Raw genomic sequence first — 12,638 nt, 5'->3', positions numbered from 1 at the left:
CAGCAGTGTATGAGGGTTCCTTTTTCTCCACATCCTCTCTAATATTTGTTATTACTTGTTCTGTTGATTATAGCTATACATTTCATTTTCTAGCCCTTGTTGGTGTTGTGTTTTATTGTGCTTAAACTTCCCCTTCATTGACAATCTATCTGTTTATTCTGATCAGACATAAACTAAAATGTTCTATCATCTCCCCACTGGGCCCCTGTGAGGAGTGAACCATCCAGGCGCAACCTCAAAGGGAGAGGGCACAGAGTTGTGAGGCCCAGGCTGAGAAGTCGTCTGAGAAGTCCTATTCATCAACCTCAATTTGGCAGGTAGAAAAGACTTGAAGCTCAGGAGCCAGGGATTGGAGGGAGCTGAGTTGCTTTCTCTAATCAATATTTCATCTAAAGTGCTGTATATTTAAAAAACAAAAACAAAAACAAACTAGATACATACAAGTCCCTATATAATGATAAAACATATCCAAAGCTCCCAAATCTGGGATTCCACTAAAAAGTGCATTGTATCTTTTTGTTTATTCTGTTTATTCTTATTGGTTTTAGCCGTGTCCTTTAAAATGACTATTAGCTTCTATGGTAAATGTGTGTGAAGATCCTGGCCTGTTAGAGGACTTTACACACATTATGGCACTTAACCTAGGTAACTCTATGAGGTAGCTTCTATTATTATCCCCATTTAAAGTTGAAAAAACTGAGTTTTGGTTATTTGCTCAGGCAAGATCGTGCAGCCAGGATTTTAATCCATATCTACCTCAAGAGTTCTTAACCACTATGCTGCACTGCTTTGTTCAAAAACAGGTACCCGAGTGGGTTCTGGTGAATATTGTAATGCTGGCCACATCCAATGAGTGACTTGGATTCAGAAAGACAATTTCTATTTTTTACAATGAGAAATGAAACTGCTAGTGAGTGAAAATACTCATATTGGCCTATCAGCACTTGCTCCTCCTGTAGGGTAATTTTACTTTAAGTTTACCTGTTTTTGAGTGTGGAGTCAGTGCAGAGGAAGTGGATAGATTCTAAAATTTGATGACTTCAAGATAGGGTTTTCCTTAGACACCACTTGTTCTCTTCACTCCTGACTCAAAATTTTCAATGGCTGCCCATGTGTTGGTGTCACTTATTCAACCCTCTGCTTGACTTCTGGTCTTCCCCATTCCTGAATATTTCAAATTAAGCAAGTTGGTCTTATATTCCTTCAAACATGCTGTGGCTTATTCCTACTTCCATGCTTTCATTCATGGAGCTATCCTGACCTGGTGCTCTCATCTCTCTCCCACTGTTCAGTCGCACCTCCCCAACAAAGCCAACCATGACTTTCTCATCCTCACTGGTGTCTCTCCTCTGAATCCCCACAGCACTTAACAACTGTGACACTTAATTTAACCAGTCACATACTCTCTTGTTATTCTGTGTTTTTCCTGGTTCTACAGTTATATTAAAAGCTTCTGGATGGAGAAATAGAATAAGAAGATAGAATTACCACATTTGAATGTTTACGACATGTTAAGCAATGCAGCAAGTATAATAATATTTAATTCTTCATACAATCCCAGGCTACAGGTACCATTATCTTCATTTTAGAGGGGGTGATACTGAGGTTCAGAGAGGCTAAGTAACTTGCCCAGAGTTACAGAATTATTAGGTGTCAGGACTGGGATTGAATTTAAGTCAAATTTTTTACTCTTTGCACCACAACACAGCACTTCCTTGCAGCCATGTTTTATTTTTTATATCTCTCAGTGCCTAATATAGTATTGACTATTTCAGCAAGGGCTTAATACATACCAGTTAAAGACTCCCTTTGTTAAACATGGAGCATCAAGAAATGGCCCTTATACTTTCGATTATTCATGCATCCACTTAATACATTTCACTGAGCACATACTAGAGACACAAAGACAGACTACTGTCCTTACTCACCCAAAGAAATGATGTGCAAATACTTAATATATAAATGTATTAGTTATCCAATGGTCTGTAAAAATTACCACAAATTTAGTGTCTTAAAATACTCATTTATTATGTCACGGTTTCTGTGACATTTATTACCTCACAATTTCTATGGGTCATACATTTGGGCTCTCTGCTTAGGGTCTCGCTAGGCTGCAATCAAGTTGTCACCTGGGCTGGGTTCTCATCTGGAAGCTCAACTGGGGAAAAACCCACTTCCACATTCACTTAGGCTGAATTACAACACATAATTCATGCAGAATGCACTTTATTGCAGCTTCAAGACTAAGGGCCCCTGCTTCCTGTTGGCTTAAAGCTGGAGGCTGCTCTTAGCTCCCGGAGGCTGCCCAATGACCACAGAGCCACTCACTGCACCAATCCCACAAGTAGAGTCTCAAAAGAGAGTCCCTGAAGTGACATTTCATTCCCTTTGCCATATAATGTAACCTAATTATGAAAGTAACATCCCATCACCTTTCCATATTCTATTGAAACAAGTCACAGGTCCTGCTCACACCCAAGAGGAAGGAATCACACAAGTGCATGAACACCAAGAGAGGAGGATCATGGGGGGGTGGGCACACTAGAATCTGTCTGCCCACAAAATAATAAGTGCCATGTGAGTGGTAGAGACAACAATGCTACAGGAGCTCAGACTTGCCAGCTCCATGTACAGAGGTGGCCCCCCAAGTGCCAGGATACTTCTATTTTAATATGAGATTGTGAGAGATAGGCACTACTCTGAGTTCACAGGCAAAGTGGAAATTTTGCATCTCGACCTCTGCAGGGGGAGCCACAAACTCGAATTTGGTTCAGGAAGGAGGCTGTAACTATTGTCCAAGTGTCAGATGATCAGGTATCAGGTCGTGGCTGTGGGGATGAGCAAAGGGGGTCATGTTCAGGACATGGCAGAACCAAAGGTGCACTGGGTAGACTTAATGGGAGGCTGGACAGATTGGAGGAAAGACAGCAAGGAGGATGCGATGAGGCTGAGATGAGGTGGCCGGGAATGCACAGGTCAAAGTTGCTGAGGATGGCTGAAGAAGTGATTTGTTGACTCTTCAATAGCTTGGGATAAAAAGCTCCTAATTTTTGAGGAACACTCCTAGAAACAAAGAAATCCTTCAGTACATTCTATTGAATCTTCCACTGGCCATGTAGCACAAAGATACAAAAGTTAACAGAACAGTGGATCTCCTTAACTTTGATAAAGCCCATGTGGATGTGTATGCTTGTGTGGATTTGTATGTGTAAGCACATGTGGGAGGAAGATGGGACGGCTCATACCTGGTCAATAAGTCACTGGCGTTCTAGAAGAGAGACAGAGAGTGAGAATCACAATTGGTTTTCAAGTTCCTGTCACCTCCCAATATCTTCCCCAACCTACTATTGGATGCCACCCCAAGGTGTCATCTTGAGAACTGGAGGGAATGGCACCTCTCTTTTGCACCCCACTTTGCTGCAGCAGTATTGTGTAAGCCTTGGACTAGCCACCACCACGTTACAGTGAAGCTCCTCCATTCACATCCCAGAAGAGTGTTACAGGTAGGCTGCCCACAATTTGTGGAGAATCCCTGTCTTTGAAAGGTGTCTTGTGGTATGCACCTTCAGCATGTTGGCATCTAGTTTCTTGGCCGTCCTTTCTAGATCAGTAACCAGGCTGCTGAGTTGTGTTATTGTCCTGGAGATGTCAAAGATTCCGGACACCTCTGCTGGCATGCCCTTCAGCTGGTCTGGCCACTGCTGAGGGAGGGCATCCGGCTGATTCTCAGTTTGGAGCTGGTTTTCCATCTTAGCCTCCAGCCTGTGGGGCCCACAGGCTACCTGAAACTACAGAAAAGGGACCCCCTAAGATTCACTTGTCAGATGGCTCTCTCTTGGCCCTTCAGTCTCTCAGTATCTGAGTGAGAAAGTTGATTCCTCAGTCTTCTTCCCCTTGTGGAATTACCTCTGCATGTCATAGGTATTACAGAGGCAGCTGTGATCCTTATAAGTGGAGAGACACCACCCTTTCCTGCCTCTTGCTCTTGTGATATCCACAGATGCCATGTCACACACACATAAACACACACCCTGATCAGCTCTAGCCTTTTACTGCCTGCTTTTAACAATCTTTAGGTCATAGGGTGAGGAGAGACCCCAAATGTAAGTGAGCAAGAGGGACAGAAAGTTAGACTGCCAGAGACGGAGACCTGTGCATAGTAATATGCACTGTATAGTAATATTCAAATGAGGGGCTGCTTGTCTCGTATGATCTTCATCAGGAGTTAGGTGGAGTGGGACTGGCTTCTTTTAACACATGAACCACATGAAGCTCAGAGGGCTCGACTTGCCCCAGGTCACTCAACCAGCAAACCCTGAGGTCAGCCGAGCCCAGCACCCAGGTTTCCAGCCTCCAAGACCTCCCCCTGTATCAGGAGACAGACAAATGGCCAGAACAGGGAGTAAGGGACCTAGGGACACTCGGAGGTAATCCTTCCCAGGACTTTTTAAAACCCACTTGCATAGCCTGCAGTTTCTCTTCCTCCTGAGCCCGGAGTCGCCGAAGTTCCCCAAGGTCCTTTCTGAGCTTCCTGCTCCTGCGGTTGAGTCGTTCCTAGAGAGACAGAGTGGGGGTGATGGTTGTGCTCAGTGGAACGCGGTCGGGGTCCTGAGCCCAATATGAGGCTAAAGTAAGATTCTGCCTAAAAACAGGCATCCCTTGAAGTGTCTTGCTTGGGGTAAGGAACATGAGTTTAAAGAACATTGATGAGGAAGAGCAATGAGTAATTTTTTTAAAGCCTTAACTACACAAAAATAACATAGTAACAGAATCTTCTCTACTTGACTTCAGGGTATTTTTCTCCCAACATCGAGTTGTATGCTGATCATTAGCAATTCTCATTACTTCTCATCAACAAGTGAAGACAGTCTAGAGACATTGACTTACAGAGGAGATGAGAGGCCTCTGGTACCACTTGAGAGGGACAAGAGCCCTCTATCAGAGGCAAACCCATTGTCCAGGGAAGCATGTGACCTCTCTATAAATCTTAAATCAGTGTCTGGATGGGTCACTGTGTTCCTGACACTAAGAATAGATGACTTAAGGATATATGATTTAAGAATATGATGATTAGAAATGAATGATTTCCATTTCTAAAAAAAAAATTCTTTCAGATTTTTGCTAAACTACAAGGGAAGCAAAAGTAAACAAAGCTGATACTGATATCGACATAAGCCTTTAGTGAATCAACAATGAACAATGATGAGGAAAAGCAATGTGGAAGAAAGGCAGAGACATCAACAAAAGACGCTGAAAGCATTCTTTTTGTAATCCTTTGTTAGATTAGCTACAAAATGTATTTACCTTACCAGATATAAGGGCATACAAAGCCATAGTAACAAAATGGCATGGTACTGGTGCAAGAACAAATAGAAAATGAGAGAAGAGACTGCTTAGGAACAGACTCATGTTTACAAAGGAATTTAAAAGAAAAAGTAATAAATAAATCAAGAAGAGAAGGGATAGAATCTGTAGTAGATGGTGTTGAAAAAACTGGCTTGCAATAATAGAGAAAAATAAAGCCGATCCCTACCTAGAGCCATACGTGGAGGTAGATTCTAGATGGATTAAAGATCTACATATGAAAGGTGAAACTACAAAGTTAAAAGAAAATAATGTTAGAGAATAAATTTGTGACCTGGGAGGGAAAGATGTCTTAAGTAAACTTCCCAAAGCACAAACTACGAAGGCATTATTTAATTTGGCTACTTCAAAATTAAATATTACTGTTTGATGACACTACCATGGGAAAAATTAACAGAGAAATGACAGACTAGGAGATGATATCTATGGTGTTAAAACAAGAGATTTAAATGTAGAATATGAAAAGGAAAGTCTACAAGCCAACAAAAAGACAGGAACCCAAGAGAAAAATTTGCAAAGAATATTTAAAGAAGAGGGAATAGAAAAAGCCGAAGTGCAGGTGAATCAATGCCCAAGCTCACCAGTGATTAGGGAAATGGAAATTAACACAACAAAACATTATTTGGTATTCATCAGATTAATAAAAATTAGACAACTGGATAACACCTGGGAGAGAGAGAGAGAGACGTATGTGGATATAAGGACTATATTGCAGGCTGGTGAGATGTGCGCTGACCCAGCTACTCTGGTGAGGGTCCTGGCCACCTGTGTGCTTTCCTTTCTGAGCCAGTGGTCCTGTTTCTGGCTAAATATCCCAGAGAATTCCTCACTTAGGTCCTAAGAGGATGTGCACACTACAGCATTGTTTGTGGTAACAGAGAGCTGGAGACATGTAAAGTCCATTCTTGGGAAAACAGATGTGGCAGATGCCTGCTATGGAATACTGTGCAGCTGTCAGCAACAATGGACTACATATTGCTGAGAATCTGTGTATGTGGAGGGACGACAACTGAAGTGATATGGGATTTTTTTTACTGTGTGGTGGGTAGGCATCCCTAACCCTTGTGATGGTTAAGGGCCAATTGTATATGACACACAAAATACGGACTGACCTTAAACACATGGTAGAGTGGAAATGCAAGAAATAGAAGGAGGCCTATAATTTTGTTAATTCAATATACCAGCACACAATATAGTAATGTGTGTTTTACCAAACCATCTACAAATAAAAATACAACAAACACTTTAAATGGTTGCTCTTGAGAAAGAGAGGAATGATGATTGAATGCAACCATCAAATAAAACAGAACAAGAATTTGTGGACTAAAAGGAAGGATGTGCTATTAATTGAAAAGTGTATGTTTCATTAACTAAATCTAACCTCAGGCCAAAATAAAAAAAAATTTAGGAGGTTTTATTGTTGTTGGCTGTTTATGGGCAATATTTTTAACTTTTTGTCATTTTTGCCTTGTTCCTACATCACTGGAGGTAGAGGCTGGGGTTGGAGAAGATGTTTTTGAAAGTTTTTTCTGGCCCTGAGAGTCTGTGGATGAAATCAAGATCAAGGGACTGTGAGTGAGAGAGCAGGAAGAACATTCAGGCAAACGAAAGGCTTCAGAGGAGACGAAGATGTCACTAGGAAGTTATTAAAAAATTGCCACATCACTTGGTATTACCTGCAGGCATTTCCTAGCAGAGAAATAACAAAGCACTCAGGGAGAAAGTGGAAGGCAGTAAGTGGTCATGGTGGATTTCACTCATGTATCTCCACTGTGAGGGGGAGGCTGGGCTGGGCTGAAGAATTGCTGTGTGAGTACAAAAGTTAAGGTCTCACAAAGTTCACATAAGCAAGCAAACAATCTTCACCTTGCTACCTCATCAATCTACTCTCTCTCTACCCTTACAGTTGAACTTCTTGAATGAGTAGTCTGTTCTCGCTGTCTTCACGATCTCATGATCCCTTGCTCCTCAGCCATCTGTTTTGTTTCTCATCACTCTTGAAATTTTCCTCTCCAGCATCACCAGTGATCTCCAGAAATAAAATCCAAAGGTGCCTTCTTCTTTGATGTAATTCTCCCGTCATGTTCCACCCACTCTACCCCTCTACCCCCTGTCCTTCTTTGACCTTTCTCAGGTTGTTTCCTTAGTCCTTTTCTATTTGCAAACTGTGTTCTTAACTTTCCATTCTGGAAGCTTCATATATTTATCATAATAAGATCTTTTTCTAAACAATCAATCCCATGTTTCCAGCTGAGAGTTAAGAATCTCCTACAGCCCGATTGGCATCTCAAAATCAGTCTGGAGAAATCAAACTTATTATCCCCTTCGCCATCCTCTTGTACAGTCTGCTATTCTTGACTTCTGTAATTCTGTCATTGGACCCACGATTCTGTCTGTCGTCCAGCTTGAAATCTCCATAATATTTCATCTTTTACCTGTGTTACTCCTCTCTTCAAAATAGTATCCCATTACCAAAGATAAGCTTAAACTCCTTAATCCAAGGCTCTCCATGACCTAACCCCAATTTATATTTCTACCCTTACCTCTCCCTATTCCCTCCATGCTCTCTACACTAGCTAAACAGAGTTGGTTGTGATTTCCTGAATATGCTCCATGCAGCCACACTTCAAGGCTTATCTTTCACTTCCCTCTGCATAGAATACTATCTATTTCTGCCTGTTGTAATGAGGCCTATTTCTAAGATCCAGTCCAAAAAGTCATAGTCCTATCTTCTGGTGTAGCTTAAAATTTAATGAAGAGTTTAAAGTCAACTATAAACACTGTGTAAGAGAAAAAAGGAAACAAGGATAACAATAAAGGTAAATGTATGAAATAATCAAAGAAAATACAGATCTGTCATTTATAATATTCAAAATCAATAAGGTAAGGTTTTCTGTTTATTCATCCATTTTTGCATTTAAATAATGTTTAGTGAGTGCATATCATGTGACTAAGGCACTCATTAGAATTAAATGCAAAATTCTACAGACTTTTATTTTCTTAAAATATTCCTCAGGGAAAAAAAGACAAATTGAAACATAGGGAACAGTACAAGACCTGTTTTGTCTTAATGAATAATTTTTTCAAGTTTCTGATCCTATCAAACATCAGATAAAATGTGATTTCACAGAAAAAAATTGACTGGAAAAGGCAGTAAGTAGTGATGAAACATGAAAACCTAGCAAGATTGAAATTCTTTCTCAAATGGCTTACTAACAAAATGCATAAAAGAAAAAGTGATTAACAAACAACAAAATACCTTCCCCTGATACAATCACCAAAAAAAAAAAATTAACCAACTTTCAAAAAGAATATTCCTTAAGAGCTACAAGTGCTCCAAAATACGGATATGACCCATTACATATGATGAGGAAAAACAATGCTATAATGACTAAACCTGATGATGTCCACATGATCATTCATCTAGAAAATTAACTTAAAGGATATAGGAACTCAGCAAAGACTCTGATTTGAATCTACAAGTACCATTGCCAAAAAATGAACCTTACAAAAGGTATAGCTACCCTCAATATGAGGTTTAAATAAAGATAATTGAACATCTGATTCAAAAATGTAACAGAAAATGCTTAGCAACATGTCCTGCTGTTGGTCAAGAAGACCAAATCAGCCACCAAAGTTGCAATTCTTAATGTAATCAACAGAATTTGATGCAATGCTAATTAAAATTTGAGAGGATTCTCTATAGAACTTGGAAGCATTGCACAAGAAAATTCCTCTGAAAGACAGACAGTGAGAACATTAGATAATAAAAAAAAATACTACATAGCAAAGATGCTGGTAGATTTTCAAAAAACTTAAAGCAACGAGTATCAAAACTATATAATAACTTTAGAACAAAAAATAATAAATGGCCAGAATTAAAATAACTATGCAATTACAAAAATTTATGTCAAACCAAAACAACACATAATTGTGGAAGGACTCACAGAAATGTTTTGGGGGTAACTGGATACCAGAATAAAGAAAAATTAACGTGGAATAATCCTTGATGCAACACATCATATTAAATTCCAAATAAACTAGACTTAATAGATCTTTAAAAATGAAACAGAACAGCATAATCAATTTGATGAATTTCTGAGAAAGAAATATAACTGATTTAAACACAAATTTCTAAAATTTCCCCTCAATGATGCAATAAAAAGGAAATGGAGGTTAAACACAACTAATATACTTTATTATCTAAAAGATGAGCTGCTTTGATGTAATCATGTAGAATTTATGCTCTGATTCTAAGGGAAAATGTAGATAGTGAGTCTTTCTATGGGTAAAAGCCTATCACCAGCATTCATAATCAAGCAAAGTAAAACAATTTCAGTCACTGTTGCACGCTTAAGAAAACAGCAAAATACAATTAATGTGATTGACTCCAACATGGGTTGGGCAGTGAGGAAACAGGTGTACTTTCGTAGTATTGCAAATTTTTCAGTCTTTCTGGAGTGCAGTAAGGGATTAAGTAATTCCTTCATAAAAGACACAATTGACAATATTTAATTAATAAGATTTAATTCAAAGAAATAAAGACATGGTGAGAAGTCATAAGAAATCTTTATTCACACCTATGCTATCAATATCTACAAACACACACAGGGTCCACCATTACAATCACTCCTTCAGAAACACGCTCAACTCCCTTGCCTCTCTCTCCTTATATTACTCTTCAGGCAACTCCTTATCCCTGGATAAGCCCTACCTTTTCTTTGGCTGTCTTCAAGCAGCCTCATGAAACACATTAAATCCCATTTCAAAACTCAGATTGGTGCCCCAAACTGCCTGCCAGTCCTACTCAGTTTCTCTCATAGTTTCAGTTACCCAAAGTATATCACACCCACTCCTCTCTCTTCAAACTTTACACAACCCATCTCTATCCACACTGCTGATGTTCTTTCCTCATATGTTATTGAGAAAATAAACTAGAACACTCAAGCAATCTCCCAAACTGCAAAACTACCCACACTTGGAGGCACTTTCTTTTGCTCCTAGCCCAGCGTTCACCCCTCCACCTCCTGTCTTACTGGGGTGCTCAGCATCATTCAACATACTCTACCATCACATCTTACCATATTCTTCTCTCTTAGCGTCTGGAACACCTCTCCCCTTGTTTTTCTCCTGCCTTGCTAGGTCTCACTTGCTGGGTCCTCTTCCACCTTACATCTAAATGATAGCCTTTCTCAGGACCTTGGAAATTCTTTTCTCTCTAGACTCTCTCCTGAGGATATTGTATCAATTCTCTTGGATTTAAATGTCTTTATTATGATGGGTCCCTGTTTTAGGCTCTGGAAATACTACCCACACTCTTTGGAGATCCAGATTTCATATCCAACTGCATATCTAAGATCCTATTTCGGCGTGTCTCAAGTTGGACTCAACTTATCCTCAATGAAACTTGATGTTTCATTCAAACCTGTTCTCCCTGTCCTTATCCAGTGCCTCATCCACCAGTGCCTCAAACTAGAAACTCATGAAGTCATCTTTGATTCCTTTCATTCCCTCACTCCACTTCTAATCTATACAGTAATACATTGACACTTTAACACCAGTAGCAAAATATACACGGAAAAGCAAAACAAAGGTCCAAATAGGATGAAGCAGAAAAAAAAAAAAAGTGTCAGTTATTGAGCCTCTGTGATATACCAGGCATAAGGGCCAGAGGGTGGAAAGGAGTAACTCAGGGAGATAGTTACCCAGCCTTACCTTGTAATGGCTGATGGCATCTTCAATAGCCAGCTCACAATGAAACTTGTGTTCAGGGGACACCAGGCATTCTATACACAAAAGAAGTCTACTCTCCTCACAGAACCAGCACACTTTCTTCTGGTGGCTGTGGCAGATGTAGGCTGCCCCAAGAACTCCCTCAGAACAGGGCTTCCGGCAGAGGGGACAATAGAAGACTCCAGAGACTGAGGCCTTCTCCACATGCTGGGCCAGGCACACTCGACAGAAGAAGTGTCCACAGTCAGTGCTCACTGCCTCTTTCAGGTGCTCCTGGCAGATGGGGCAGATGCCCTCTTCCCGGTTGTTCTCCCTCAAGGAGACCATGGCCTCCACCCTACACTGCCAGCCTTCTGTCTAATAGGGCCTCCTTCCCCATTTGCACACATAGATAGATAGTTCAGAGAGGATGGCCCAGCTTGAAGGAGGTAGCCCTAAAGCAGCCTAGAGGACATGACACGGACCTCCAACTTCAGGCAACTGCTCTCTCTCCCCCTCAATGGAACCTAGCACAAAGCACACACACCAGAATTCTGTACGAGTTGCGGAAATATCTCATTGGCTTTGACATGCACCCTCTGGTTTCCTTGTATTTACAAAACTTGAAATCACTCTTTATTTTTCATACCCCTGGAGGAAATAGGTGATTTAAAAACCAATTCTATTGTCCTCTCCAGAGCTTTCTGTGAATACTTTTACAACTCAAAGTTAAAAGACCAGAGTGCCATGGCCAGAAGCCAGAGCATAATAAAAGTTGAAAGTCTTCTCTGATTTGTTTTCAGCTGGGAGAATTTGGCAGGAGTTTGGAGTGTCCTCTCTCATACTGGGATGCTAGAAGGCTCATGGTCACACTCTAAGAATTTGGTTACTACTATCAAATACTACTATCAACTATTTGCATCAGCATCTCTGTCAGCTGGTCATTCTTTCAATCAGCATCCTTTTCAGGGTTATATGGATTCCACAATGAAAGAGAACAGGACTTAGAGCAGACCAGAGACCTGTGTAATGTTTGAAGGCACCTTTTCCTTCCTTTCAAACTATCTCTGAAGATGACTCAAAGAAGAAGGTAGTCCCCCATCACCACTTCCCTTAAACATTATGCATTCATTCTCATTTCCTCATCCCCAAACCTCCTGCCTAGTTCTCCTGCCCAAAAGCTTTCTTAGTATCCTACCTCAATTGATCCTGCTACAACTTCATTTTCTTAGGTTCCAGATCTGGAGATATGTCCAACAGGTGAATGGTTCTTTATAAACCGTGTCAATTATATATGATCATGTGTCAGTAAAACTGGGATAGAAGTGAAGGGCCCATTGTTTCCTAGAAACACTGAGTTACCAGGAAAATGAAACTCCTCATGGCCGGGTGGTTGACCTAGCATAGCTGAGAGGTGAGATGGACTTTGGCTGGTGCAAGATGTGGTTTGTTTGCACAAGAGGAAGAGGAAAGTCTTGGAACTTTCGATGTAATGATGCAAACTGAGAGTCAACTCATAGAATGAAGAACTATTCCCTAGAACCCCAGCTTATGGTATTTCG

The 12,638-nt window shown here is 40.5% G+C and overlaps 1 protein-coding gene across 3 annotated transcripts; it reads right to left on the bottom strand.

Moving 5' to 3' along the window:
* Window positions 1-17: 17 nt before the first annotated feature.
* TRIM40 (tripartite motif containing 40) lies at window positions 18-12,380 on the bottom strand. 3 transcript variants are annotated; one of them, XM_039851120.1, is made up of 6 exons: window positions 12,275-12,380; window positions 11,080-11,603; window positions 4,459-4,554; window positions 3,564-3,788; window positions 3,246-3,268; window positions 406-3,063 (listed from the first exon to the last, which is right to left on the bottom strand). In XM_039851120.1, the coding sequence occupies exons 2-6, from the start codon at window positions 11,422-11,424 to the stop codon at window positions 2,811-2,813; spliced, it is 942 nt and encodes a 313-aa protein (XP_039707054.1). In that variant the 5' UTR covers window positions 11,425-11,603; window positions 12,275-12,380; the 3' UTR covers window positions 406-2,810. The 3 variants fall into 3 exon arrangements, with proteins under 3 accessions (XP_039707055.1, XP_039707054.1, XP_039707056.1); XM_039851121.1 differs by lacking the exons at window positions 406-3,063; window positions 12,275-12,380 and adding an exon at window positions 18-397 and having other exon boundaries at window positions 11,080-11,788; XM_039851122.1 differs by lacking the exon at window positions 12,275-12,380 and having other exon boundaries at window positions 406-2,828; window positions 11,080-11,788.
* Window positions 12,381-12,638: the final 258 nt, after the last annotated feature.

Source organism: Pteropus medius, unplaced genomic scaffold (assembly GCF_902729225.1).
Source record: "Pteropus medius unplaced genomic scaffold, Ma_sr-lr_union100, whole genome shotgun sequence".
Classification (NCBI taxonomy): Eukaryota; Metazoa; Chordata; class Mammalia; order Chiroptera; family Pteropodidae; genus Pteropus; species Pteropus medius.
The sequence above is the reverse complement of the archived record's forward strand: the minus strand, read 5'-3'. Positions and strand labels throughout refer to the sequence as shown.

Coding starts and splice junctions, on each gene's coding strand:
- TRIM40 (XM_039851120.1), bottom strand. CDS start 11,424: ATGGTCTCCTTGAGGGAGAACAACCGGGAAGAGGGCATCTGCCCCATC. Junction 4,555..11,079: donor ATGCCATCAGCCATTACAAG/GTAAGGCTGGGT, acceptor CTGTCTCTCTAG/GAACGACTCAACCGCAGGAG. Junction 3,269..3,563: donor TAGATGCCAACATGCTGAAG/GTGCATACCACA, acceptor TCTCTCTTCTAG/AACGCCAGTGACTTATTGAC.